The 26,246-nt window shown below is 45.0% G+C and overlaps 1 protein-coding gene across 1 annotated transcript in view; it reads right to left on the reverse strand.

Moving 5' to 3' along the window:
* The window catches only part of ZNFX1 (zinc finger NFX1-type containing 1), a 39,083-nt gene continuing 12,837 nt past the window's right edge, over positions 1-26,246 (reverse strand). Inside the window, exons 2-14 of the mRNA XM_040437971.1 lie at positions 23,129-23,210; positions 18,711-20,495; positions 18,471-18,602; positions 12,256-12,404; positions 11,962-12,105; positions 11,123-11,228; positions 9,183-9,421; positions 8,964-9,103; positions 7,213-7,367; positions 6,982-7,127; positions 4,770-4,880; positions 4,538-4,633; positions 1-3,050 (exon numbers count right to left, since the gene is read on the reverse strand). Coding sequence (XP_040293905.1) covers positions 600-3,050; positions 4,538-4,633; positions 4,770-4,880; positions 6,982-7,127; positions 7,213-7,367; positions 8,964-9,103; positions 9,183-9,421; positions 11,123-11,228; positions 11,962-12,105; positions 12,256-12,404; positions 18,471-18,602; positions 18,711-19,593 — 4,752 coding nt within the window. The 5' untranslated portion in view covers positions 19,594-20,495; positions 23,129-23,210 and the 3' untranslated portion in view covers positions 1-599. The remainder of the gene's footprint in view (positions 3,051-4,537; positions 4,634-4,769; positions 4,881-6,981; positions 7,128-7,212; positions 7,368-8,963; positions 9,104-9,182; positions 9,422-11,122; positions 11,229-11,961; positions 12,106-12,255; positions 12,405-18,470; positions 18,603-18,710; positions 20,496-23,128; positions 23,211-26,246) is intronic.

Genomic DNA, 26,246 nt, shown 5'->3' on the forward strand with positions numbered 1-26,246 from the left:
TTTGCTCTGTCAGCACCTGCAAGATCACAATGGAAAAAAAATGTACGTCATGAAGCATTGTATAATATTATAAAAACATGGCCGATGTTATATTTGAGCAGAAGACTAAGTGAATGAGCCCATACAATACTCACGCAGGACATATTCATACATGTGTCAGTGCTCATAATACCTGATACAATATTCTGCTGTGCGTTTCTTAATTCCCTGATTAATCTTGAACATTTATTACAGTAGATCCACGTTGTTCTGTTTTTGTAGTCATTTTTTCTGATGGGACCTATGGTTCTACCAAAAGCCATACTTGCAGCATATAATGTCAGTCTGCATATTTCTTAATTTTGAAGCATACTTATAATGTTTTTGCATAAATCAGTTTGTCAGATGTCTCCTCCAGCTCCAATGTCCTGTATTTCCCTTTTTCTTGCCTGTAGACTTTTTGAAATGTTGTTTCAGTCACTAAAAAGTTCATTTGCACTACAGCACAAGAGGGAGGGTAAGAGGGAGATGCAGCTGCAGTCTATCTTGTCTTAGCATTTGACATCCATTTACAGCTGTCCAAAAAGTTTTTGTTTTGTTTTTTCCAAGTAGGTGGTATGTTAATCCAGAAGATCCCTAAGGCCTTCAAAATTTTGCAAGTTATTTGCAGTGTTAGACCAAGCAGCATGTTGAGCACCATCCATTTCTGGTGCCAATCTGTTGGTTGGCTCAAGATTGTGACTGGTTCCTCCAATGACTGCATTGCATTCAGGACATCTGGAACGCTCCATTGCCCCCCCACATTCTGTAATACAATAGACGTGATCGTTGGGACACTTAAACCAGTGACCCTTCTGAAGGGCCATGGCGTCCACAATCATAACTCTCTCGGTATTTGTAATCCCAAGTCCTGAGCGTGGAAGGTTTTTCATCAACTCTTTAAGTTTCATCTTCACAAAGTTTTGATCCTCCTCTGTGAACTTTTTTCTTCTTTCCAAAACATCTCTTATTACATCGATTTCTTTACGGATCTCTGGGGTGATTCTAGACTTGGCCTCTTTACATCCTACGAGCAATTCTTGAAGGTAGCTGAAACGTATCAGTTCACATTGTAGATCAGAAAGTTCTTGCTCTGTGAAAAACAAACGTGTTTTTTCCAACCACTTCTTTATTTCTAGCAAGCTGTTCTTCAGTGTCTTCTTCTCCACATCATCCACTTTAGCTATGTTGATGAACAGTTTGGCTATTCTTTGATAGAACAGCATCTTGTTTTCTAAGCTGAGCAATGCTCTGAGGGGTGCATCTGAATTCTCCAATCCTTCTCTTAACTCTGAATATTCCTCAGGAAAATTTCTTCTGACATCCACCATCTGCTGTAGAGTGTTTAAGAGTCTGTTTTTTGTTTCATTTCGTAGATCCTCTGCCCCATTTATCATTTTCTTGACCTTCTCAATCTCATCCAGAGTTTTGTTGATGGCTGACCCATATCTTAGGTTCTTCCTTATTGGAGTCTGACATTTTGGACACACTTTGAATTTGATTGCAACACTCTCTTCGGAGTCATTGCCGCCGTTCATGTATATATCCATACCCTGAGTCTCAAAAATGTGGCCACAGTCCTCCAGCTGCACAAAGCGGGCATCGTCATCATCTTCAAAACCAAAAAAGATCTCACTGACCTCTTCCTTATGGCACTCTCTACACTTTTTAGGGCAGGGCTCACCACACAGACCAATGCAAGGGTGTCCACATCTCAGTGGCTTTGTACATGGGACATTGCATGGTGGGCGGTCACAAGGCTCAGAGCAAAGCTTGCTGCAAGCATAGTGCTCACATCTCCAGTTACAGGGCTCCATACATGGAACACAGGTTTCTCCACATTTCCTTTTACATAGGCTATGGACGCATCGGTTTTGGCAGGGCCTGCTGCATGGTGGACATTCATTGGTGCAAGCTCCTTTGCATTCATGTGAACAGACTAAAATAGCTTTGCATGGGTGTCGGCAACTTTCATGGAATCGACCTTGGTGGCAGGTATCACATGTGCCACGGCAGGTGTGGTCACAACTTAACTTAACCCGGCAGGGCTGTTTGCATTTTATTGGCATACCGAACTCTATGTCCCGTTTCTGCCAGCACTGAACCTCCTGACTGTGCCCACACTTTAGCTGCACTTTTACTGTTTTGTCACAGCGTTCTTCACATTCCTCCCCACAAAGCTTTTCACATGGATGACCACATCTCAAGAGCTTGCTGCATGGTACAGCGCAACAGAACTTATTTACAGACGTGCTGCATGGCACCATTTGTTGGTGACCGCATAGTGGCATAAGCTTCTCCACTTTCTCTATGCAAGGTCCACAGGGCACAGAACATTTTCGTTTGCATCTATGTCCATCCGCACACAACACCTTCTGGCAGTCTTTGTTACATTGGTATTCTTTGTGCTCAGGATCATATGGGTGGCATACCCGTGTACACACATGACCACAGTTTAGTCTGAAATCACATTTTTGGGTGCAACCTCCTTCTGGTACCTTCTTGAAATCATTGGCTTTACTGACAAGTGTACGGGTGTCAGGGTGATTCTGACAACAAAGCATGAGCTGATCTCCGACTTGTCCCCCCTGTCGTAGAGTATAAAGGATGCGGCTCCAGAGGGGCACTGTGCCCAGCATTTTCATGTTGCCAATACAGAACAGCCCTTTCTTAGCTCTTGACAATGCTACGCAGATCCGGTTGGCGATCTGAAGGAATCCAACTTTTCCTTGCTTGTTGCTACGGACCAGTGAGAGAAGAACAATATCGTTTTCTTCTCCCTGGTACTTGTCGACCACATGCACTTTCACTCCAGAGAAAATGTTGGTTGGCATGAGCTTGCGAAGGCAGAACAGCTGCCCTGTGTAGGTGGTGAGGATGGTGATCTGGGACGGCTTATACTCTTGATGTAGAAAGTACTTGCACAGCTCCACGATGAACTCTGCCTCATGCTTGTTCTGGTGACTCTTCCCATCATGGATCTCTTGCTCCAGGAATTCATGTTGTAGAAAGAAGAGGTTCGTTGAAACCCCCTGGAGTGGGAGAAATGAAAAACCAAATTATTATAAGGAAGGAATTGGTGATACATAGGGGTCATTTACAAAAGCTTTAGGACCTATTTTGGAGTAAAAAAGTCACACAATTTGGCATAATTAAAAAAAAATGCATTTCTCAAGAAATATGGCATAAATACATTGATAAATCTCCTGCTTCCCTTCAGTTACAAAGCTGGGTGCCTGCAGCCACCACTAGGGGGAGCTCTGTACCTATGAATATACAGTTACTGTAATCATCTGTTAGCACTAGTTTGCCTAGTGGTGACTGCATGAAAATGCTGTGTTTTTACATCGGGAGGAGAAAAAAAGACTGGGCCACCTCTCCCCTGGGCCCCATTGCAGTTGCATGGTCTGCCTCCACTGGAGGTATGCCACTGTCATGGAGGCAGACCACACAGCTACTCTGGGGCCCATGGTGAGGGATCCTGGTGCATCTCCTCCTCTTGTTTCTGACATAAACACACAGAATTTAGCTGCAGCCACCACTAGGTGGAGCTCAGTGAATAGAGACTTCACAGCTGCCATTGAGTTCAATGGTACCTGTATAGATTCCTGAGCACTGAGCTTTTCTATGGGGCCTTGTGATATCTGTGTATGCCCCTGCACGTGTCCGGTATTACACCTCAGCTCCTTTCACTTGAATAGGGCTTAGCTGCAATACCAGACACAGCCCATGGACAAGAGAGGCGCTGTTTCTGTAGAAAATACACCAGTTATAATTTCCATATATACTAACAGTTTTCAACATCTGTGCTTGCTGTTAGTGAAAACCCATCTTGATCATGTACATGGCTGGATTCACACATTTACATGAGTGGATCCAAAATGAAGGAAGAATAGAAAGGAATTATATTGGATCCACTCCTGTGTTTGGCTCAAAAAACGTCACCATAAACTGCATAGTGGCTGATGTGAAAAACCGCAACTGCATGCGGGCGTACTTCTAATAAGCGCAGTTTTGCAATGGGATTTATAGGGCACAGTATTTGCTGGTATTTATCAGGGATAGGGGGGAAAAAACGCAAATTGGTGTCAATTAGCAATAAAATTGATCAGAGTTGCAGTTTTTGTGCACAGTGCAGCCTCACCCTGATACACATAATACCACGTTATGCATCTGTATCAGGAGGACATGATCGGGATGGGGTCTTTTCACTGACAGCAAGTAGAGATCCTGAAAATGGTGAGGAATTGAAACGCAAAGTATATTGGAAAGTTGCAGAACTTCTCATTATACAATAGATAAGCTTCATTTATTATGACCTTTACACTGAATGGCCCTGTTAATCAAAGTGGAGAGGGTGCCACACTTGCAGAGAGAGCGGAGCTGTTTTGTTCGGGGACCAAGCCCTGTAAACCGGTTTTTATTGCATACCAAAAGTTCTCCCATAAAGAAAAGGTGATCTAAAACCTACAAAGCAACCGCTGTGTTTATGGTGTTAACAAGGTTGTATCTCCCTCACCTTGATGTTCTCATAGTTTAGTACAGATGGGTGATTTTCCAGCTCGCTGTAGATGTGAGGAGTCAATAGTCTCGCTATCTCAGGTCGCATGCGGTGCTAGGAGGAATGATAGACAGTATTAATGAGAAATGTCCCCTTCCTTACAGACACTGGTATGATGGTCACAATTACATACATCACAGGATCCAATAAAGTGCAGATGATGGAGGATATTTTTTGATGCTGCCCTTACCTGGTAGTTGAGGCGAACATACGGTAGATCTGATTGAATAAGACGCTCAAACAGTGACACTTCCAGGTTAAAGTTCTTGGCCAAGTCGTATACATTGGCACTTGGCCGTAGCTGTAATAAAATGTGAGAATAAGACAACTTTTTTATGTTTTCTTTATACTAAGACTGAGCTGAGGGAAAGGTAAGGAGGATGAGCTTGAGGGTTAAGGTCCAGTCAGTCTCGGATGTCTTGGCAAGGCCACCAATTATATGAAAGTACACGCTTACATTTTCCACAGTGCCGCCATGAGTGCAGTATGCAGGGTTATACCCGCCCAAGAGTGCAGTATGCAGAGTTATACCCGCCCATGAGTGCAGTTTGCAGAGTTATACCCGCCCATGAGTGCAGAATGCAGGGTTATACCCGCCCATGAGTGCAGAATGCAGGGTTATACCCGCCCATGAGTGCAGTATGCAGTTATACCCGCCCATGAGTGCAGTATACAGAGTTATACCCGCCCAGAAGTGCAGTATGCACGGTTATACCCGCCCAAGAGTGCAGTATGCAGGGTTATAGCCGCCCAAGAGTGCAGTATGCAGGGTTATACCCGCCCAAGAGTGCAGTATGCAGGGTTATACCCGCCCAAGAGTGCAGTATGCAGGGTTATACCCGCCCAAGAGTGCAGTATGCAGGGTTATACCCGCCCAAGAGTGCAGTATGCAGGGTTATACCCGCCCAAGAGTGCAGTATGCAGGGTTATACCTGCCCATGAGTGCAGTATGCAGGGCTATACCCGCCCAAGAGTGCAGTTTGCAGAGTTATACCCGCCCATGAGTGCAGTATGCAGGGCTATACCCGCCCATGAGTGCAGTATGCAGGGTTATACCCGCCCATGAGTGCAGTATGCAGGGCTATACCCGCCCAAGAGTGCAGTTTGCAGAGTTATACCCGCCCATGAGTGCAGTATGCAGAGTTATACCCGCCCATGAGTGCAGTATGCAGGGTTATACCCGCCCATGAGTGCAGTATGCAGGGTTATACCCGCCCCATGAGTGCAGTATGCAGGGTTATACCCGCCCAAGAGTGCAGTATGCAGAGTTATACCCGCCCATGAGTGCAGTATGCAGGGTTATACCCGCCCAAGAGTGCAGTATGCAGGGTTATACCCGCCCCATGAGTGCAGTATGCAGGGTTATACCCGCCCATGAGTGCAGTATGCAGGGTTATACCCGCCCAAGAGTGCAGTATGCAGGGTTATACCCGCCCCAGAGTGCAGTATGCAGGGTTATACCCGCCCCAGAGTGCAATATGCAGGGTTATACCCGCCCCAGAGTGCAATATGCAGGGTTATACCCGCCCCAGAGTGCAGTATGCAGGGTTATACCCGCCCGTGAGTGCAGTATGCAGAGTTATACCCGCCCATGAGTGCAGTATGCAGGGTTATACCCGCCCATGAGTGCAGTATGCAGGGTTATACCCGCCCATGAGTGCAGTATGCAGGGTTATACCCGCCCATGAGTGCAGTATGCAGGGTTATACCCGCCCATGAGTGCAGTATGCAGGGTTATACCCGCCCATGAGTGCAGTATGCAGGGTTATACCTGCCCATGAGTGCAGTATGCAGGGTTATACCCGCCCATGAGTGCAGTATGCAGGGTTATACCCGCCCATGAGTGCAGTATGCAGGGTTATACTCTGCTGGTAGTCTCAAGCAGGAGACCAAGGCCCTGATTCATGATAGACTGGCGGTGTATACCCGTGCATGATAACCTCAAACGCTGCCAGAGGCCACACCTTTTTATGAGGAGGCGTATGCCTCATCATAAATTAGGCATGGCCTTTGGCAGTCGGGCACCTGGCTGCTGGCCCCTCCCTCACCACGCTCCCTTTCTGGGAAAGTGGCGAAGCACCACTTACTCAAACTTTTTTGCAGTGGTGTCAGCAAAAATTGTTCAGTTTGCAACTTTTTCACACCAGAAAACGGGCATATATTAATAATAAATGAGGCCCAATTTTTGGTTGTAGGGGTCAAAGCTATGTTTTACTGTTAGAGAGCTCCAAATCCATTGCGTCCCTTCACACAGCCAATAAAGTTCTGTCTCTCTACAGCTGCCACTAGAGGGCACTCCCTGCATAGAGATTTATACAGCTCCCATTGAACCCAATAATACATTTATCCCTCTAGTGTCCATACCGTGTAGCCATCGACCTCCCATGTGTGCTTGAACGTACCTGCTGATGGTCCCCAATGAGAATTAAATGTTGGCAGGCCGAGCTGAGAGTGGTTATGGTATGAGCTTCCAGAACTTCTGCTGCCTCTTCCACGATTACAATGCGCGCCCCCACCTCCTGCAGGATACGTCTATATTTTGCAGCGCCTATGCCATGGAAGGACAGTACTGTTTACTGGAACTGCACGACAAGCATACCTACAATGACCATGTATAAGACCAGCTCACTGACCTGTAGTGGTCATGCCAATCACTGTAGCATGACTGAGGATGTCCAAGTCCTGCTTTTGTCTCAGCTCCATTAAGCGATCTGCTGAGTCCTGATAATTCTGCTCATGAACCAGAATCTTCTGTCGAATATCCATCTGGTAGAGTTGTATCCAATGTCTGTTGTTTGAAAGAAATATGGCAGGTTCAGTAACCCCTACAGAATAGGTCCGCTCAGGACCTCCTCATGGCTCAAAGTCCCCACTGTGTGGCTCGCCGTAGGAGCCCTGAGTTGTAACTATATGGACTTGCTATAATATGATACATCCATATCAACCAGATTACTAACATGCAGTCCCCAGAACAGTGCCAGTTTGGGTGGTATAATGCCAGTCAAAAGCGAAATATTTTCTTTGCAAATAGAAATTTTGTCATTTTGCATTCTCCGGGTTCCTTTGAAGACTTGAATGTGGCTGCCAACCATCGCTCAGCACTGAATGTGGCTTACGTGGTATTGGGGACAGTCGCCTGCAAATGTTTAGGGACCTCTTGACACAAATGAATGGAAAGAAGTTAAAGAGGAGTCTTAAGAACAATTCTGGAGCGTCTAGCATTATGACTCCATGTTGTGCCTTTCCTTTGTTATTCCTGCTAGAATAATAGTTATGAATGAATTATTAGCAGTTTTTGCAATGAAGGTCCAGATAGGCATTACCAGTTGGGGGTTGGCGGCGGTGTCCTTGCACAGTCTGACACTGGCAGCACTGATTGGGTAGTATCAAACTGTGCAGGGGCAACACCCCTAACTGCTGACAACCATTTGGACTATCACTGCAAACTGAGTAATTCATTCTTAAACAGGTTGTCTGGGCTTTTAAATATTGATGACCTATCCTCGGGATAGGTCATCGGTATCAGATCGGCGGGGGTGCTGGGTGTCAGCTCTACGGGAACACGGCAAGCACAGTGTGCATGTGCCGTCTCCCTTCCCTCTTACTGCCCGCCGCTGCTGTTCCATAGACATACAGCAGTGAACAGGAGAAGGGAGACGGCACGGGTTCATCGCACGCCATCTCCCCATACAGCTGATCATCGGGGTGTCGGACCCCGCCAATCTGATATTGATGACCTATTCTGACGATAGGTCATCAATATTAAAAATCCTGGACAACCCCTTTAACTTCTAGCAGGAACATAGTAATATATATGGTGGCCAATCCCTCTAATTCTTTCTGGGTGGGATGGAAAAAAAAACACTACATTGTCTTTGTACTTTTTAAATATTGCACTATTCACCTGGCAGTGGATTACCTTTATTCTGTGGGTCAGTACAATTACAGCAATACCAAATTTATGTACAAATTTACTGCTTTTTGCTATGAAATTGCGGGCAGCTAATGGGGGTGTCACACATCGTGACATACCCTTTAGATGCTTTGGTCAGTATTGTCCCAGGCCTCTAAGGCGTTAAACAGCAGTGATCAGAGTCCACCTTTTTCTGAAGAACCACATGACTGTTCTATTTTTTGCCTCCTTTTTCCGCACCTCTGGAAAACTCCCAATGGTCGGACCAGTAGGCACTTGATGAATGTAGTGCTCACACTCTTTTGAATGCATTCATGCTATTGATAACATCTCCCAATTGTTCTTGCTCCTGAACTTATGGATAGGGAGTAGTGTTTCCTTTCAATTTGTATGAAATATAAGTTACTGGCGACAGTCTAGATCAAGGCGGTAAATATTGACAACTTGTGTTAACCTGACCTCCTCTATTACCTGTATAGCTTCCAGCGTGTATTTAGGTCCAGACTCCACAGATCTGTAATTTGGTCAACCTCGGCTTCTGTTATCACTTCTAATTTCCGTAACTCATTCTTTACCTTTTGCTTTCTCTTCCTTTTCTGGTCCCGTGTCATCTTGACAGAAAATGTTTCTATTAGCAAATGCATGTTCTTATGTCTCTCTATATATTTTGTTGTTTCTCATTATACTTACTTGCCAGCCCCCCTCAGGATCCTGCTCTTCCTGTGGTTCCTTGCTGTCTAATGACATGGCCTGTATTAGTCTGGCCATTTCGTTTTCCTCAGTTTTCCTGTTCTTTCTTCTAGGTCTTCCCATCTCATCTTGATCATCATCAAGCATACGTTCAGCCTGAATTAATTCAGCCTCCTCTTGGATATCAATCAGGTCCTCCTCTGGTTCCTCTTCCTCTACATTATCAGGTTCAGGTTCATCTGAAAGAGGATTAGAGTTGATTATGCACTCCTTTTGATGTTTGCGGAGGTTTAGTTTCCAGCTTGGTTTCATTGGGCTCACCAAACACCTTCAAACCCAATGAAGGACCTTCAAACCCAATGAAGGCCCTCTTTTAATCTCCCAGCTCACCCTAGTGAGATTTTACACAACTCTTAGATGTAATTGTCATAATAAAGGGACATTTACGTACACAGTTTGGTCTCTCCACTAGCAGAGCTCCATCTATGGTAAAACTCTAGCATGCCTTAACTATCAAAGTTAGCAGAACAGTGTTTTTCAACCCCATTTCTCAACTTCCGCTAAAAGGTCATGTTTTGGGGATTTCCTTGAGGGGTTCTTCCAAATCCATTATTTTTTATTTATTTTTTCACGAAAGGCTTACAATTGTATAAAATAACAAAAGGAGTAATACTGACCTTGACCCTGTAAATATTTATCACTACTGTGTCAAAATGTCCTTGGTCCCCTGCCAGTCTTACCGGGCTCCAGCAATGACATGGCATGTGACTGCTGCAGCCAGTTATTGGCTTATAAAGGTGACACCAGTGAAGTCATCACTGCAGCCAGTAAATGGTTGTTGCAGTCACATGTAGTGTTGAGACATTATCATTGTGGCCTGTGCAAACCATCTGGAGGGAGCCAGGGAAGGGTCAGCGTGTGAGAGTCTGGAGATTGCACTAGGGGCCTCCACTATAAACCGTTTGTAAATAAGTAATGGGGGGGTTGTAAAACCCATTGATGGTTGCATCAGGGATTCTCCCTATTGTATATCCTCAAATTATGACCTTGAAAGCACCGAAAATTACACCTAAATGGTTTGGTTCTAGGAAACTTTTATATTATGGGGCACCCTTTATAGCTTCCTTCAAGGGAATCAGTCACCAGTGACCTCCCTATACAACTGTTTGCATGAACTGTGGTTCGCCTGTTTAAACCACAGTTTTTCTTTTGTTTATCTGAGGTTCTGTTCCCAGGTTTTAATACTTTTTCTTAATATGCAAATTAGGCATTTGTTGCAATGAGGGCATCACTGTTGCTCTTGTTGCACCCAAGCTCCGCTTTTTTATATGGCCAGCCCCTCCATCACTGCTTTGCCTGGACCTGTCAATCAAAGCAGTTTGGGAGGGGCGGGCCGAAGAAACGAGTGGAGCTTGGGTGCCAAGAGCAATGGGACTAATTTCATATTAAGAAAAAGTATCATAACCAGGTGAACCACAGTTATGTGTCTATATAAACAGTTGGACAGGGAGGTCGCTGGTGACAGATTCCCTTTAATTTACATTCACTATTCACTTGTAGTAACTAGGGATGAGCGAATCGACTTCGGATGAAACAACCAAAGTCGATTCGCATAAAACTTTGTTCTAATACTGTACGGAGCAGGATCTCCGTACAGTATTAGAATGTATTAGCTCCGATGAGCCGAAGTTTTTGCTCGGGTTGGAACCAAACCCGAGTTCGAGAAATGGTTTTTACAGTACAAATTAATTTATGAAGTTATTATGCGAAGTCTCGTGGGACTTTGCGAAGCAATAACTTCGGCTCATCGGAGCCAATACATTCTAATACTGTACGGAGCTCCTGCTCCGTACAGTATTAGAACGATATTTTATTCGAATTGACATCGGATGTTTCATCCGAAGTCGATTCGCTCATCCCTAGTAGTAACTTTACATTACCTGCTGCATTTGGGTCCATTGTTTGGGTAAAAGGAAGGATCCCCAAACCAAGCCATTCCACGATTATTGAAGTCTTCCCAGTTGGGAAAAAGAAATCCTCATCATTCTGAGCAACAAAAGAAAGTAACAAGATCAATGAATATTTAGAAAATCAAAATATATGAGCAGCTGATGAGAGCAACACCACTATTCTATTATGCAATGGATTCTAGAAAAGCACTCCCACCATCCAGAAAGGAGGTGAGCCCATAGATAGGTCAATGTGAGCCACCTATTATAGTGCTTTTTCCCCATCTCGGACCCAGGGGCAAGGTTTTTGTTTCTTCATCTATCCTCTTACCATAACCCTTGGGACAATTCTTTACCCCTTGTGTGCCTTTTAAAAAGGGTTTTCTGAGACTTTACTATTAATGACCTCTCCTCTGGATTGGTCGAACCCGGGACCCCCGCTGATCAGCTGTTTGAGAAGGCATTCGTCACTCTCAGTAGTGCGGAGGCCTTCTGTCTGCTCACCAAGCACAGTGCCGTACATTGTTGTGCTTAGCGGTTGTGCTTGGTATCACAGCTCAGCTCCATTCACTTCAATGGGGCTGAGCTGTGCCTAGGCTATGACCGATGAACGGGATGTCACGTGGTCTAGGGAAAGCTGATAGAAGGTTGTGGCGCTACTGCGAGTGCCGCTGCCTTCTCAAAAACAGCTGATCGGCGGGGTTTCCAGGTGTTGGATCATATTGATCAGATACTGATGAACTATCCAGAGGACATCAGTAGTAAATTCTCGGAAAACCCCTTTAACTTTACATAAGAAATATGAACCCAGGAAAATGTATTTTTCTTACCATGATGTTAAGTAGACTGTCCAGGTGCCTATCCTTTATGAACTTCTCCAGGAACCTTTCATGAATGATCCCAGTAGCTGCACACTGTAGGAGCTGTGACCCCTCGTGAAGCTTTAGTTCTGATTCCTTCATCTTGCTTATGGCCTGAAATTAAAAACCATAAAAAATTATAAATATAAAAAAAAATGCTTTACGGGCATTGAAAGTTTTGTAATTCACACTCTCTATGTTATCTTGGTTACATCCTATGTAAAGACATGAAAATGAGCATTATAGAAAATTATCGCAACTCACTTCGCCGATTGCTCTCCGTATGTGTATTGGATCGTTTCTCTGCAGCCTCGAACCTGCTCTTAGTTCTCTGAGATTAAACTTTTTTAGAATCTCGCTGCTGCTGCGTCCACCAACACGCACAATTCCTGCTTTCAGAAACCTGTGGATTCCTAAAAAAAAAATAAGCATATGATTGTATAATAATTATAATCAGGCAGCCAGCACTGTACATCTGTCAGTCTGCAGAAAGTTGTTCATTTCCAGGCAGCAGAAATATTACCTAAATCTGATCACCTGGTAACACAGAATATCACTTACCGTACCCCCCACCCCTTGCATGATACTCAGCTAAATTACTTAGGCTACTTTCACACTAGCGATTTTGCTGGATCTGGCAGGGTTGACAATGAATGGGGACAAAACAGAAGCATTTCTTTCCGGTATTGAGACCCTATGACTGATCTCAATACCGGAAAATATTATCGCTAGTGTGAAGGTAGCCTTATAGTCCTCCTGGCCAACACCTAACCACCCCATCAGATATTGGCTAAACCAACTACCCAACCATCCCACCAAATATCCTCTATAAATATCAAGCACCCTACCACTCCACCAGATATCAGCTAACCCAACCAACCCTCCAGATATCAGATAACTCAACCAACCCAACCTTATATAAGATAACTCAACCACCCTACCAACCCACTGGACGTCAGATAACTCAACCACTCTACCATACCATCAAATCTCATCTATACCAATCACCAGGGCTGGTGTTGGGGGGGGGGGGGGGGGACAGGGCAATTGTCCAGGGCCCCCAACCCTAAATGTGGCCCCCTGCTGAGCTGCCCAGACAGATGTGTAAGAGAGCTGGTGGCTGCACCTGAGAAGAGCACAGACAGCACAGCAAGGAGCGCTGGTCTCCCGCCTCCACAGCGGTCAGACAGACCTTGTCCCCGCCCCTTCCTCTCTCTCTCACCGGAGGCCCTGCACTAGGAGTGTAGTAGCCTCCTCTAGCCTTCTCCCGAAATTCACTGGTAAGTTCAGAATGTCACCCTCTTAGGACCTGACATATTTGCTGCCCCTCTCTCCTCTCTCTGTGCTGCAATAAATGAAGGGCTGCTTGTTAGCTGATGTGCCCTGATAGGTGAAGTCCAGACCCCGGACTAGCGGGAGGGGAGAAACCTGCCGAGAATATACAGGACCTATCCTCTGCATCCTCCCTCCCTCCCTCCACTGTAGCTGTTTTTTTTTTTTTACTTTTTGCTGCCTGGAACACAGTTGTCTAAATATAATGTAATCTATCTCATATCTATCTACCTATCTATTATCTATCTACCTATAATCTATCTATATATCTATGTATCTACCATTATGGAAGAAAGGCAGCATTCTGACTTCAGTGAAACAAGTGGATTCCTTTATTCACCCAACAGTCAATGCCATTGAGTGTTTGAGTAAATAAAGAAATCCACCCAAAAACTTTTTCATTTTTACTTGCATTTTTTTTTTGCAGATTTCTTTATATTCGTTATTTACTTTTTTACTTTGAATGCAGAGAACACATTATCTCCATATACAGAGCACTGGTAACAGAGACTATTTTCAGGTGTTTTCTGATTATTAACAGGGTTAGGTATACTGCGTTCAGTATACTGGCCGTTTTTTGTGTTCAGTATGCGGTAAATATACTGAACCATTCATTTCAATGATTCAGCAAAAAAAACTGAAGTGTTTCCGTGTGCATTCCGTTTCAGTATTTCCGTACCGTGAAAAGATAGAAGATGTCCTATTCTTGTCCGCAAATCACTGTGCTTGGCTCCATTCAAGTCAATAGGTCCGCAAAAAAAAACAGAACACATACGGAAATGCATCCGTATGTCTTCCGTATCCGTTCCGTTTTTGCAGAACCATCTATTGAAAAGGTTATGCCCAGCCCAATTTTTTCTATGTAATAACTGTATACTGTATATGGCATACGGAAAAAACGGAAAGGAAACGGAAACAAAAAATGGAACAACGGATCCGTAAAAAACAGCAAAACACTGAAAAAGCCATACAGTCGTGTGCATGAGCCCTTAAGCAGGTCTCCTGGGCAAACTTGCTAAGGAAAGCGCACTTAGGGCTCATGCACACGACCCTTCTGTGCATTGTGGACCGCAGTATGCTGTCTCCACTGCACGGGCACCATCCGTGCAGTTGCCGCAGACAAAAACAGACCCTTTAAACTTGAATGGGTCCGTGATCCGTCTGCACCGCAAAAAAAATAGAACTTGTTCTATTTTTTTGTGGTGCGGAAGCACAGAGAGAAACCCCACGGAAGCACTCCGTAGTGCTTCCGTGGGGTTCTGGGCCTCCGTTCCACACTGCTCTTTCTGGATTGCGGACCCATTCAAGCAAATGGGTCCGCATCCATGATATGATGAGCACACGGTCGGTGCCCATATATTGCAGACGGGCAACGGCAGTCTACATGAGCCCTTAGGTTCACACTTCAGTTATTTCCATCAATTATTGTGAGCCAAAACCAGGTGTGGGTCAAAAACACAGAACAGGAGGAAATCCTTCCATTATACCTTATCACTACTGGTTTGGGCTCACAATAACTGATGGAAATAACTGACCAAATAACTGAAGTGTGAACTGGCCCTTACCTACTTACTGACACTGGCTCTCGGCTCTGCTCAGGTCCCTGGATGTCATCATCCATTTTGACGCTGCCTGCAACCAATCATGGGCCATGGCCAGTGGCGCACCTACAGGGGGGGTCCAGCGGGTCTGGACCCCCCCTAGAACAACCAACCGAAAAAAAAAATTTTTCATCCTTCAGGGCCGCACCGCCGATCACCACAGGCGGCGCGGCCCTGGATGTAATTGCGGCCGCGGCGGTGGGAGTACTAGGAGATGAGCGCTTCCATTGTGGAAGCGCTCATCTCCATATCTAATCCATCTGTATCGCCGTCCTTAGGACAGCGATACAGATGCCTGTGCTGTGCTGCGGCAGGGGAGGGAGAGGCGTGTCCCTCCCCTGTTCTTCTGATAGGCCGCAGGCACTAATGCCTGCAGCCTATCAGACGCCGGCTCAGGCGAGATGACGTCATCATCACGCGCCTGAGCCGGGCAGCACACAGCAGGGACACAGGCCGGAAGAGCCTGCATCGCATCGCTGCTGATGGAGGTAAGTATCAGTGTATTTTTTATTTTATTTTTGTTGTTTTGTTTTTTTTGGAGGGGGGGGGGAGCTGGCACTATGGGGGCACTAAAGGGGAGAACGGCACTATGGGGCATCTGGTGGTACTCTTTTTTTTTTTTTAGGTGGCACTTCTTACTGGCACATTATGGGGGGGGGGACTATGGGGGCTCTAAAGGGGCTTTTTTTTACACATTAATGGGAGAACGGCACAAGGGGGCATCTGGTGGCACTATAGGGGCATTATTTGGGGGGCACCATGGGGGAGAGGAGCACTATGGGGGCTCTAAAGGGGCTTTTTTTTTTTTTTACACATTATGGGGGGCACTATAGGGGAGAACGGCACTATGGGGCATCTGGTGGCACTATAGGGGCATTATTTGGGGGGCACCATGGGGGAGAGGAGCACTATGGGGGCTCTAAAGGGGCTTTTTTTTTTACACATTATGGGGGGCACTACAGGGGAGAACGGCACTATGGGGCATCTGGTGGCACTATAGGGGCATTATTTGGGGGCACTATGGGGAAGTGGGGGTACTAAAGGGGCCTTTTTTTCTTATTGGCACATGGGGGCATTATGGCATCTGGTGGCACTAAGGGGGCATTTTTCACTGGCACATTATGGGAGGCACTATAGGGGAGGGCGGCACTATGGAGGAGTGGAGCACTATTGGGGCATATGGTGGAACTTTATGGGGCGGCACCATGGGGGAGAGGAGCACTATGGGGGCATCTGGGGGGTCTAAAGGGGCTTTTTTTTTATTGACATATTATGGGGGCACTATAGGGGAGAATGGCACTATGGGGCATCTGGTTGCACTATAGGGGCATTATTTGGGGGCACTAAGGGGAAGTGGGGGCTCTAAAGGGGCCTTTATTCTTATTGGCACATTATGGGGGCATTATGGCATCTGGTGTCACTAAGGGGGCATTTTTTTACTGGCACATTATGGTAGGCACTATAGGGGAGAGCGGCACTATGGGGGAGTGGAGCACTATTGGGGCATATGGTGGCACTTAGAAGGGGCATTTTTTACTGGCATATTATGGGGGACACTATGGGGAAGGGGGAGAGGAGCACTATGAGGGCATTTACTGGGGCACTATATAGGGGTATTTTATACTGGCATACATTATGGGGACATTAGCTCAACAGCGGGCACTAAGCGGGGGTATTTCATGTACTGTCATATTGTAGGGAGAATTATTAGTACTAGGAGGTATTATGCGGAGCTTTGCTAATACTGGGGGGCTATGAGGAACATGATTACTAGTATGGGCACTATAGGGGCATTATTACTACTAAGTGTGCTCTGGCAGAGAATTATTTCTATTTTGGGGAGCCCTGTTACTTTGGGGGGCACCCTGCCACAGTATCAGCTTAGCACAATAATTTTTGGGGGACATTATCTTTATACTATTAGTGTCTGGGCGCAGTTATTTTTTTAGAGCACTGTGTGCCAATAATTGTTGAGGGGGGCACTATCTGTGTGGTAGTAGTATTTCCAGGGGGACTGTTTTTGTAGTATAGTATTGGGGGCACAGCGGGCACAGTATTGGGGGTGGCAGGAAAGGGTGTTCAGAAGATGTGAAGATGATGGAAATGTGGGAAACTAATGTCTGTTTGTTAATCTCTGCAGAGATGGGAGATGGCTGAAAAATCATCATGGCGGTCTGGTCTGAATGGAGAAGATGAGGAAAGACAACGTCTACAACAAAGGTGACATCACTGGATGTAAGAGGTATGTGGCGCTATGTAGGAGAGGAGATGCTCCGGCTCCTCCCCCTGCCATTTGCAGAAGGAGGATTCAGAGCTGGGTGAGGACGGTCAAGGGGGGCAGTAGGCCACGGGCGGGTGGCAGATGGTGGGGGGAACCACAGGCTTTGAGCAGGATCAGGGGAGGGAGGAGAGCGGAGGAGCTTCCTGGCTGTAGCTTGTTATATAAGCAGGCAGTGCAGCCAGGACAGACCCTCCCCTCTCCGTATGATGTGTAGAGACAGGCCGCAACTATAGAATGTCAGCTGTACAGTGTTTGTTGGGAGTGGCCTATTATATGTAGGAGGGGCTTTTAATAATGGGCCGCATTGTTATTTTCCTGCAGGCCTTTTACAATCGCCAAGTAAAAGAATCAGCACAACACACTACACCCTTTCCCTGCATTTTTAAATATAAAGGGGGCTTTGAAAAATTCAATTAGCACAGCGCACTACACATGCCGCATTTTTTTGCCTTTCAGACCCCCCCTAAAGAAAATTCCTGGGTGCTCCCCTGGCCATGGCGGTGACTTCTCCCCTTGCGTCAAGTGAATAAATGTGACAGTACTTCAGAATTTGGGGCCCCGCTTTTAATTCTGCCCAGGGCCACATTTTGTCTAAGACCAGCCCTGCTAATCACCCTACCACCTACCAAATATCAGCTCACCCAATCACCCCACACAGATATTTAGATAACTCAACCACCCTACCAGATATCAGCTAAACCAACTTTCTCACCATACATTAGTTTAACTGTACCAACTATCCTCCAACCAGATGACTGCTAATCTGCTTACCCTTCTAACTAGACACCAGACAAACTATCTAACCTCCCATTCCCACTTCAAACCAGGAAACATTCCGCCAAGCACTAGGCACCAGGTAACCCTCTCAAAAGTATTACCTACCCGATGCCAAATCCACCCAATAAGGCCTCATGCACCCAACCATTGTTCTGGTCTGGATCCGAGCCGCAATTTTTGCGGCTCGGGTGTGGACCCATTCACTTCAACGGGGCCGCAAAAGATGCGGACAGCACTCAGTTCCCGCAAAAAAAATATAATATGTCCTATTCTTGTCCGTTTTTCAGACAAGAATAGGCCTTTCTACAATGAACCGCCTGTTCCGTTCCGCAAATTGCGGAAGGCACACGGAAGGCTTCCGTGTTTTGCGGATCCGCAATTTGCGGACCGCAAAAAACGGAACGGTCGTGTGAATGAGGCCTAAAGCTAAGAAACATCATATATATTCCTCTGCTGTAAATTCAACAACCTCTATAATCTATACATACCTTCCAGAAACTGATCTAATGCATGATTTGTGTAACAGACTACAAGGATGGGACAGGAATGTCCATTTGTTTGCCACACATTAGTATTAGTAAGTAGAGCCTGTGCAATCTTCAGTCCCACATATGTCTTGCCTAAAAGAAAGAAAAGAAGAAATAATCTCTCAGATTAATGTTTTCAGATCTGTAAATGTCCGATAATGGCTTGGGAATTTCTATTTCTTGTTTAATTTAGATATTCACCTGTGCCTGGTGGTCCCTGGATGATGGTAAGTTCCTTGGTGAGTGCCAGCCGTACAGCTTCTATTTGAGACTCGTCAAAGCCAAGAATTTCTTTAGATGGCCACTCTCGTGGATTCAGAACATTTATCTTGGTCTCCATAGTTGAATTTATAACGTCTTCATTTAACAAACAGGCAAAGTTATACTGCTCACCAGCATTGAGATAGCGTGGTGCTCGGACATCCCTCTCACATGATACTATATATCTCTGGAAGGGTACATCCTGGACATTCATCTCCTTTAACCCCTCCAAGACATGGCGATATGCCTCAAAGTATGCTGTTGTTTCCACCATAATAAAGGAATCTGTTGGACGTGCTCTTGCAAGTAGTCTTCTGCTCTGCTCACTGAATTGCAACTGGACTTCACCTTTCTCCAACTCTGTTACTTCACGATTAGAAACCACAGCAAATAGAAAGGTTTCAAAATTATCTTTAGATAAGCACACAAGAGACCCATATATCAGACGTTTGGAGTTCTGCCATCGAATACTCTTGATTGGTGTAATATCAAATTGCACTTTGTAGATAATACCAGAATGTGTGCATATGGGAGCCACCACACGTGTGTCAAAGTAAATTCGAATGTCATCAAACTTCATTTTGCGAAACCCTCTGTCTTCATGATGCATCAGTATCTCCTGGATCCCTTTTCTTAATGGTCGCACAAAATCTTCCCTCAAAAGTCTGAAATGAGTGTCCAGGTAAAGTTCAGTGGATTCATATTTGTTCTTTAAAGTATTTGGCCTAAGAAAAGGATTTTCGTTCAAGTGAATTTCTTCATAATCAGGATACACACTCATGGTTCTAAAGTCTTCTACAGCAATCTCTGGCCCAAGAACCATGTGTGTGTCCACTCACAGTGTCCCCTCTCTCCTCCTACCCTGAAGGTGCTGTATTAAATTTGATATTCTCTCAAGACTTTGCTCTACATTCTCTCCAACATTTACTCCAGAGGCACGCAAAGCGTTTATAGAGCCAGGTATAAGAGAAACCACCAGTGAGGTTTCTTGCAAGCTACTGGCAGGGAAAATGCTGGTGATTTCCTGAAGGAGACTCAGTATGTTGAAGATATTATCCGGATAACGATGTCTTCTCTCTGGCACAGCCTCTGTCATCATTCCAACTATATAGTGTGGGAGGCAGATGCGGAGGAATGAGGATGACTTGACCTGTCCAAGTAGATGCTGTACACTCTGCCTGTCTAGTCTAGCTGTACATGCTCTGCAGAGCACCTTGCACACCAGCTCTACAACATCCGGCCTCATTTCATTGGATGACAGCAAATCATTGAGACCAGAATGTGCAGCCAGTGTTATTACCACTTCTGAAGGATCCTTTTCTAGCAGTCCTTCTAGAGCTTTATAGCCCAAACGTCTAACTTGCTGTTCTCTTCCATGTTCTCTATCTTGTGGTGGCCTATACTGTCTACGATTTTGAGCGACTTCTTGATTGTTCCTTCCAGCTTCATATACATGCTGCCCACCACCCCTAGGCCGATTTTGTCCCCTTCCTACTTGCTCATTTCGTCTACCACCACGTTGATTTTGTTCTCCAGCACGTTGGCCATTTCTTCTCCCAGCTACAGGTTCACCGCCTTGTAGTTCATGTTGACCACCAGCTCTCTGTTCCCGCATCCTACCAGCTTGCTGCATATTTCTGCCACCACCTCTTTGAACACGTTGCCCTGCCACTAATTCTTGCCGTCTTTCTTCATTTCTGTGTTGATGATGTTGACCTCCTCTGTCTGGAAATAAAAATCAGTAAATATCACAATTTTTTTTAATTCTTTTCAACTGTTTACCAGATTCATTCTATATACACAAACATACATATCCCCAACACCAATGAACAGCATGTACAGTCAGGTCCATAAATATTGGGACATCAACCCAATTCTATTTTTTTTTTGGCTCTATACACCACCACAATGGATTTGAAATGAAACAAACAAGATGTGCTTTAACTGCAGACTATCAGCTTTAATTTGAGGGTATTTACATCCAAATCAGGTGAACGGTGTAGGAATTACAACAGTTTGCATATGTGCCTCCCACTTGTCAAGGGACCAAAAGTAATGGGACAATTGGCTTCTCGGCTGTTCTATGGCCAGGTGTGTGTTATTCCCTCATTATCCCAATTACAATGAGGAGATAAAAGGTCCAGAGTTAATTTCAAGTGTGCTATTTGCATTTGGAATCTGTTGCTGTCAACTCTCAATATGAGATCCAAAGAACTGTCATCAGTGAAGCAAGCCATCATTAGGCTGAAAAAACAAAACAAACCCATCAGAGAGATAGCAAAAACATTAGGCGTGGCCAAAACAACTGTTTGGAACATTCTTAAAACAAAGGAATGCACCAGTGAGCTCAGCAACACCAAAAGACCCGGAAGACCACGGAAAACAACTGTGGTGGATGACCGAAGAATTCTTTCCCTGGTGAAGAAAACACCCTTCACAACAGTTGGCCAGATCAAGAACACCCTCCAGGAGGTAGGTGTATGTGTGTCAAAGTCAACAATCAAGAGAAGACTTTACCAGAGTAAATACAGAGGGCTCACCACAAGATGTAAACCATTGGTGAGCCTCAAAAACAGGAAGGCCAGATTAGAGTTTGCCAAACGACATCTAAAAAAGCCTTCACAGTTCTGGAACAACATCCTATGGACAGATGAGACCAATATCAACTTGTACCAGAGTGATGGGAAGAAAAGAGTATGGAGAAGGAAAGGAACTGCTCATGATCCTAAGGATACCACCTCATCAGTGAAGCATGGTGGTGGTACTGTCATGGCGTGGGCATGTATGGCTGCCAATGGAACTGGTTTTCTTGTATTTATTGATGATGTGACTGCTGACAAAAGCAGCAGGATGAATTCTGAAGTGTTTCGGGCAATATTATCTGCTCATATTCAGCCAAATGCTTCAGAACTCATTGGACAGCGCTTCACAGTGCAGATGGACAATGACCCAAAGCATACTGCAAAAGCAACCAAAGAGTTTTTTAAGGGAAAGAAGTGGATTGTTATGCAATGGCCAAGTCAATCACCTGACCTGAATCCGATTGAGCATGCATTTCACTTGCTGAAGACAAAACTGAAGGGAAAATGCCCCAAGAACAAGCAGGAACTGAAGACAGTTGCAGTAGAGGCCTGGCAGAGATATCACCAGGGGTGAAACCCAGCGTCTGGTGATGTCTATGCGTTCCAGACTTCAGGCTGTAATTGACTGCAAAGGATTTGCAACCAAGTATTAAAAAGTGAAAGTTTGATTTATGATTATTATTCTGTCCCATTACTTTTGGTTCCTTAACAAGTGGGAGGCACATATGCAAACTGTAGTAATTCCTACACCGTTCACCTGGTTTGGATGTAAATACCCTCAAATTAAAGCTGACAGTCTGCAGTTAAAGCACATCCTGTTCGTTTTATTTCAAAGCCATTGTGGTGGTGTATAGAGCCAAAAATGTTAGAATTGTGTCGATGTCCTAATATCTATGGACCTGACTGTATTTTAACAAATGGTCATTTCAGTATGGGTTGCTGTCATTTACTATTAGCATATAAATTTCAATAAACGTGACCATACACATTAGGAAGTATTGGCCGAACCTGCCAATTTCATTTAACCATCTAGTGTATATGGTGGTCTTCTAACTCTTCCCCGATGAGTGATGTTGAGGATGATAAGGATCGGACATGCTGGATCAAATTGCTATGACTATAAGATTTTGATACATTTTGCACAATTTGCACCATTTTTTTATATACAGTCTATGCAGTCTCTCAGACTGACATTCAAGTGGTGTCTGGCTTTCAGTACATATACACCTCGGCCAAGCCAAGCATGCATATGTATCAGAGGATCAAGAGAGATAGCTGTCTTCTCCTGTGTATAAGCCAGCTTTGTTCCACAATCCGACCAGTGTCTCAATATTTTACACTATTGGGACTCCAGAGATTAACACCAAACAAAAACAAATATAAACGCTAATGACATCTTTGGATCACATTGTTTTTTTATTTACTTTATTCCATGTACTTTAGCTTTAAATTATTTTTGTAATGTCTTTTTTTTTTATTTTAGATTGGGCTAAACTGTGAATAGACACCGGCGATGGATTCCAGCAGAGTCCTTTCTTCATGCAGTCTCAGGTTTAAATGGCAGCCCAGCCACCCACTGCAAAATCCGACTTGTGAACATACCCTAGGAGGAGAACTTGGTCACCATTGCTACACTGACTAAACTGCATGTCTTCAGGTTGATGACGCCGCATGTTTGAAGGTCAAAATGGCCAGTAAAAGACCTCCCATATATCCCAGTTCTCTGATTCTTTAGTTGGTAATTTTTGTGGATTGAAACAATAACTGATAACTTACTTATCTGATGTGGGTGATAAAGATGAACTGGAGGTTCATCTCTTGGCCTTCTCTCCGGATCCATGAGTGGTTTTGGAAATCTCTGTAAAATAAAACCACCATATTAAGTACTATGACCATACGATTTTGATAAATTTTGCACAATTTTTTGCACCAATTGTTCCTGACAAACAAATATATTTGTGCAACTCTTTCCTGTAATGGGAATGATGGGCTCTTGATATATACCGTATTTTTTGCCCCATAATATGCAAAAGTGGGGGGGGAAATGTCCCTGCGTCTTATGGGGCGAATACTAATGAGTGCTTCCATTATGGAAGCACTCATTAGTACCGGAGGACCGGGAAGCGGTGAAGACTTTGTACTCACCGCTTCCTGGTCCTCGGCTGTCGGCTGTGAAGGCTGCGCACAGCGTGACTGCGCTCTGTTATCTCATGCTGTGCGCAGCCTTCACAGCACAGTCGGAAAACAGAGCGCGCTGGAGGAGAGGAGCCGCAACGTCCAGGAGCAGGAGAGATAAGTGGTTTATTTATTTTATTAACAATGAGGCGCTGGGGGCAATATGAGAGGCAATGGGGCTGCAGAAGGCTGATATGAGGCAATAGGGGCTGCTGGGGGCCAATATGAGAGGCAGTGGGGGGTGCTGGGGGCTGATATGAGGTCTGATTGGGGTCTGAGGTCTGTTTGGGGGTCATTAACATGACTTGTTGGGGGTCTTATTAACATTGGGGGTCTGATTGGGGCTGTTAGCTGAGGTCTGATCTGAGGTCTAATGAAAAATATTTTTCCTCTTCTTGTCCTCCTCCAAAACCTAAGTGCGTCTTATAGGGTGAAAAATACGGTATATAGTCTATGCAGTCTCTCAGACTGACATTCAAGTGCTTTAACATAGCTTCCATTTACCTCCTCTATTGGCCATTGGCACAGTCAGGGCTAAATAGTAAAAGGGTTAATAAGCAAAAGCCTCCTATCCCCCTTACCTACTACCTATATTTAGACATGTTCCTCATTATTTCAATATCTCTAGCAATGTACAGCAGTGAAGAGGATTATTTTCCATTCCCTGGTGGCCTAGGGCTATGAAGGGTACAATGGTAAATTCCAGTTGTTTCTGGGGTTCCAGTCCAGTTTACCACCCACCAAAACTGCTCAGTGGAAGGTAATCTCTGCTTGTTTGGAGACGTCACAGCAATGCTTGTACACTTACAGCTTCAGTTCCGGGGACTGTATAGTAGATACACTTAAGCTGGCCATACACATTATACTTTTGTCGGCCGACACACTAAGGTTCTTGGGAGGTTCAGATGTCGGAGGAGTCAAGGATCAGGCAAAATGAATATCTTTGCCCAATCCGTTTGTTCTCCCAGGAGATAAGCCAACGTCAAAACTGGATAGAAGATGAGGGAGATGGCTGTCGGCCGAACGTTTGCTCAGCCGACAAGCAGGGGTGCACCACCAATGAGGCGAGGTGAGGCGATTGCCTCAGGCAGCACCAGGTAGGGGCAAGAGGGGGGCAGCGGAAGGGGGGTTATCTGTTTCTGCAGTATAGTATTGGGAAGCACAGTGGGCACAGTATTACACTGTATATTTTGTAGCTCTGTATGTAATGTTTTCCAAGTATGTCTTTAACAGTAGGGCTGAAGGAAAGGGGTTAGGTTAAGAAATTGGCATTGGTGGGGTTGGGGCGCTGTTTCAGTTTTTGCTTCAGACAGCAGAAAGGCTAGGTGCACCACTGCCGACAGGTATTAAATGTGTATGGCCAGTTTAAGTTTGACCCCTCATAGACTTTGGGGGAGATTTATCAAAACTGGTGTAAAGTAAAACTGGCTTAGTTGCATCTAGTAACAAATCAGATTCCGCCTTTAATTTTCCAAAGGGGCTCTGAACAATGAAAGGCAGAATCTGATTTTTCGCTATGGGTAACTAAGGCAGTTTTCCTTTGCACCAGTTTTGACAAATCTCCCCCTTTGCTGTTTGGTGTGCTATTAGACAGGAACATGCTAATTCGAGATGAGCAAAGTTTTTAAAAATTAGATTTGGATGCTTTGCCGAATTTTTCTCAAAGATTTGCTTTGTTCCAAATGAATCTGTCACAAAGCTTGTTAAATCAGCTATATCCTGCAGGGAGAGTGTATCTCAGTGTACCCAACTGTGTATTGCAGCAACATGCATAGCTGGTCCAGTTACTGTGTCAGGCAGGTGGACACCCCAAAAACAGCTTATTCACCCCTATTTGAAAATCGAGGCCTAATAGAATTGCTTATCTATGAAACAAGGTGGACACTCCAATAACAGTAAAATTACACAGATTATTCACCCCAGTTTTAGAATCAAGGCCTAATAGAATTGTTTAGCTATTAAACAAGGTGGACACTGTTAAATTAGATAGCTTTGTGCCCTACACAGGGATTGATGCAAAGTGGGCTGTCTTCTATAGAGAGCTTCAGATTACACAGCCTGCACTGTCCCTGCAGTCTCCCTATGCTCACCCTACAGTGTGTAAAAGCTCTCCCTATGATCTCCATGCAGTGTCCCTGCAGTCTCCCTATGCTCACCCTACAGTGTGTAAAAGCTCTCCCTATGATCTCCATGCAGTGTCCCTGCAGTCTCCCTATGCTCACCCTACAGTGTGTAAAAGCTCTCCCTATGATCTCCATGCAGTGTCCCTGCAGTCTCCCTATGCTCACCCTACAGTGTGTAAAAGCTCTCCCTATGATCTCCATGCACTGTCCCTGCAGTCTCCCTATGCTCACCCTACAGTGTGTAAAAGCTCTCCCTATGATCTCCATGCACTGTCCCTGCAGTCTCCCTATGCTCACCCTACAGTGTGTAAAAGCTCTCCCTATGATCTCCATGCAGTGTCCCTGCAGTCTCCCTATGCTCACCCTACAGTGTGTAAAAGCTCTCCCTATGATCTCCATGCACTGTCCCTGCAGTCTCCCTATCCAATATTCTACAATTAAAGGCTTCTTGAACACTGTCCCTAGCACTTTCCACGTCTCTCCCTATCCTCAGATTACAGTGAAATGGCAGAGACCGCACAGGATGAGGCTTTAAGAGGGCTGCAACATGACAGAGGATGGCCATCTGCTGATTGGCTGTCTGCATAACATTATGG

The sequence above is a fragment of the Bufo bufo genome, chromosome 6 (genome assembly GCF_905171765.1).
Source record: "Bufo bufo chromosome 6, aBufBuf1.1, whole genome shotgun sequence".
Taxonomy (NCBI): Eukaryota; Metazoa; Chordata; class Amphibia; order Anura; family Bufonidae; genus Bufo; species Bufo bufo.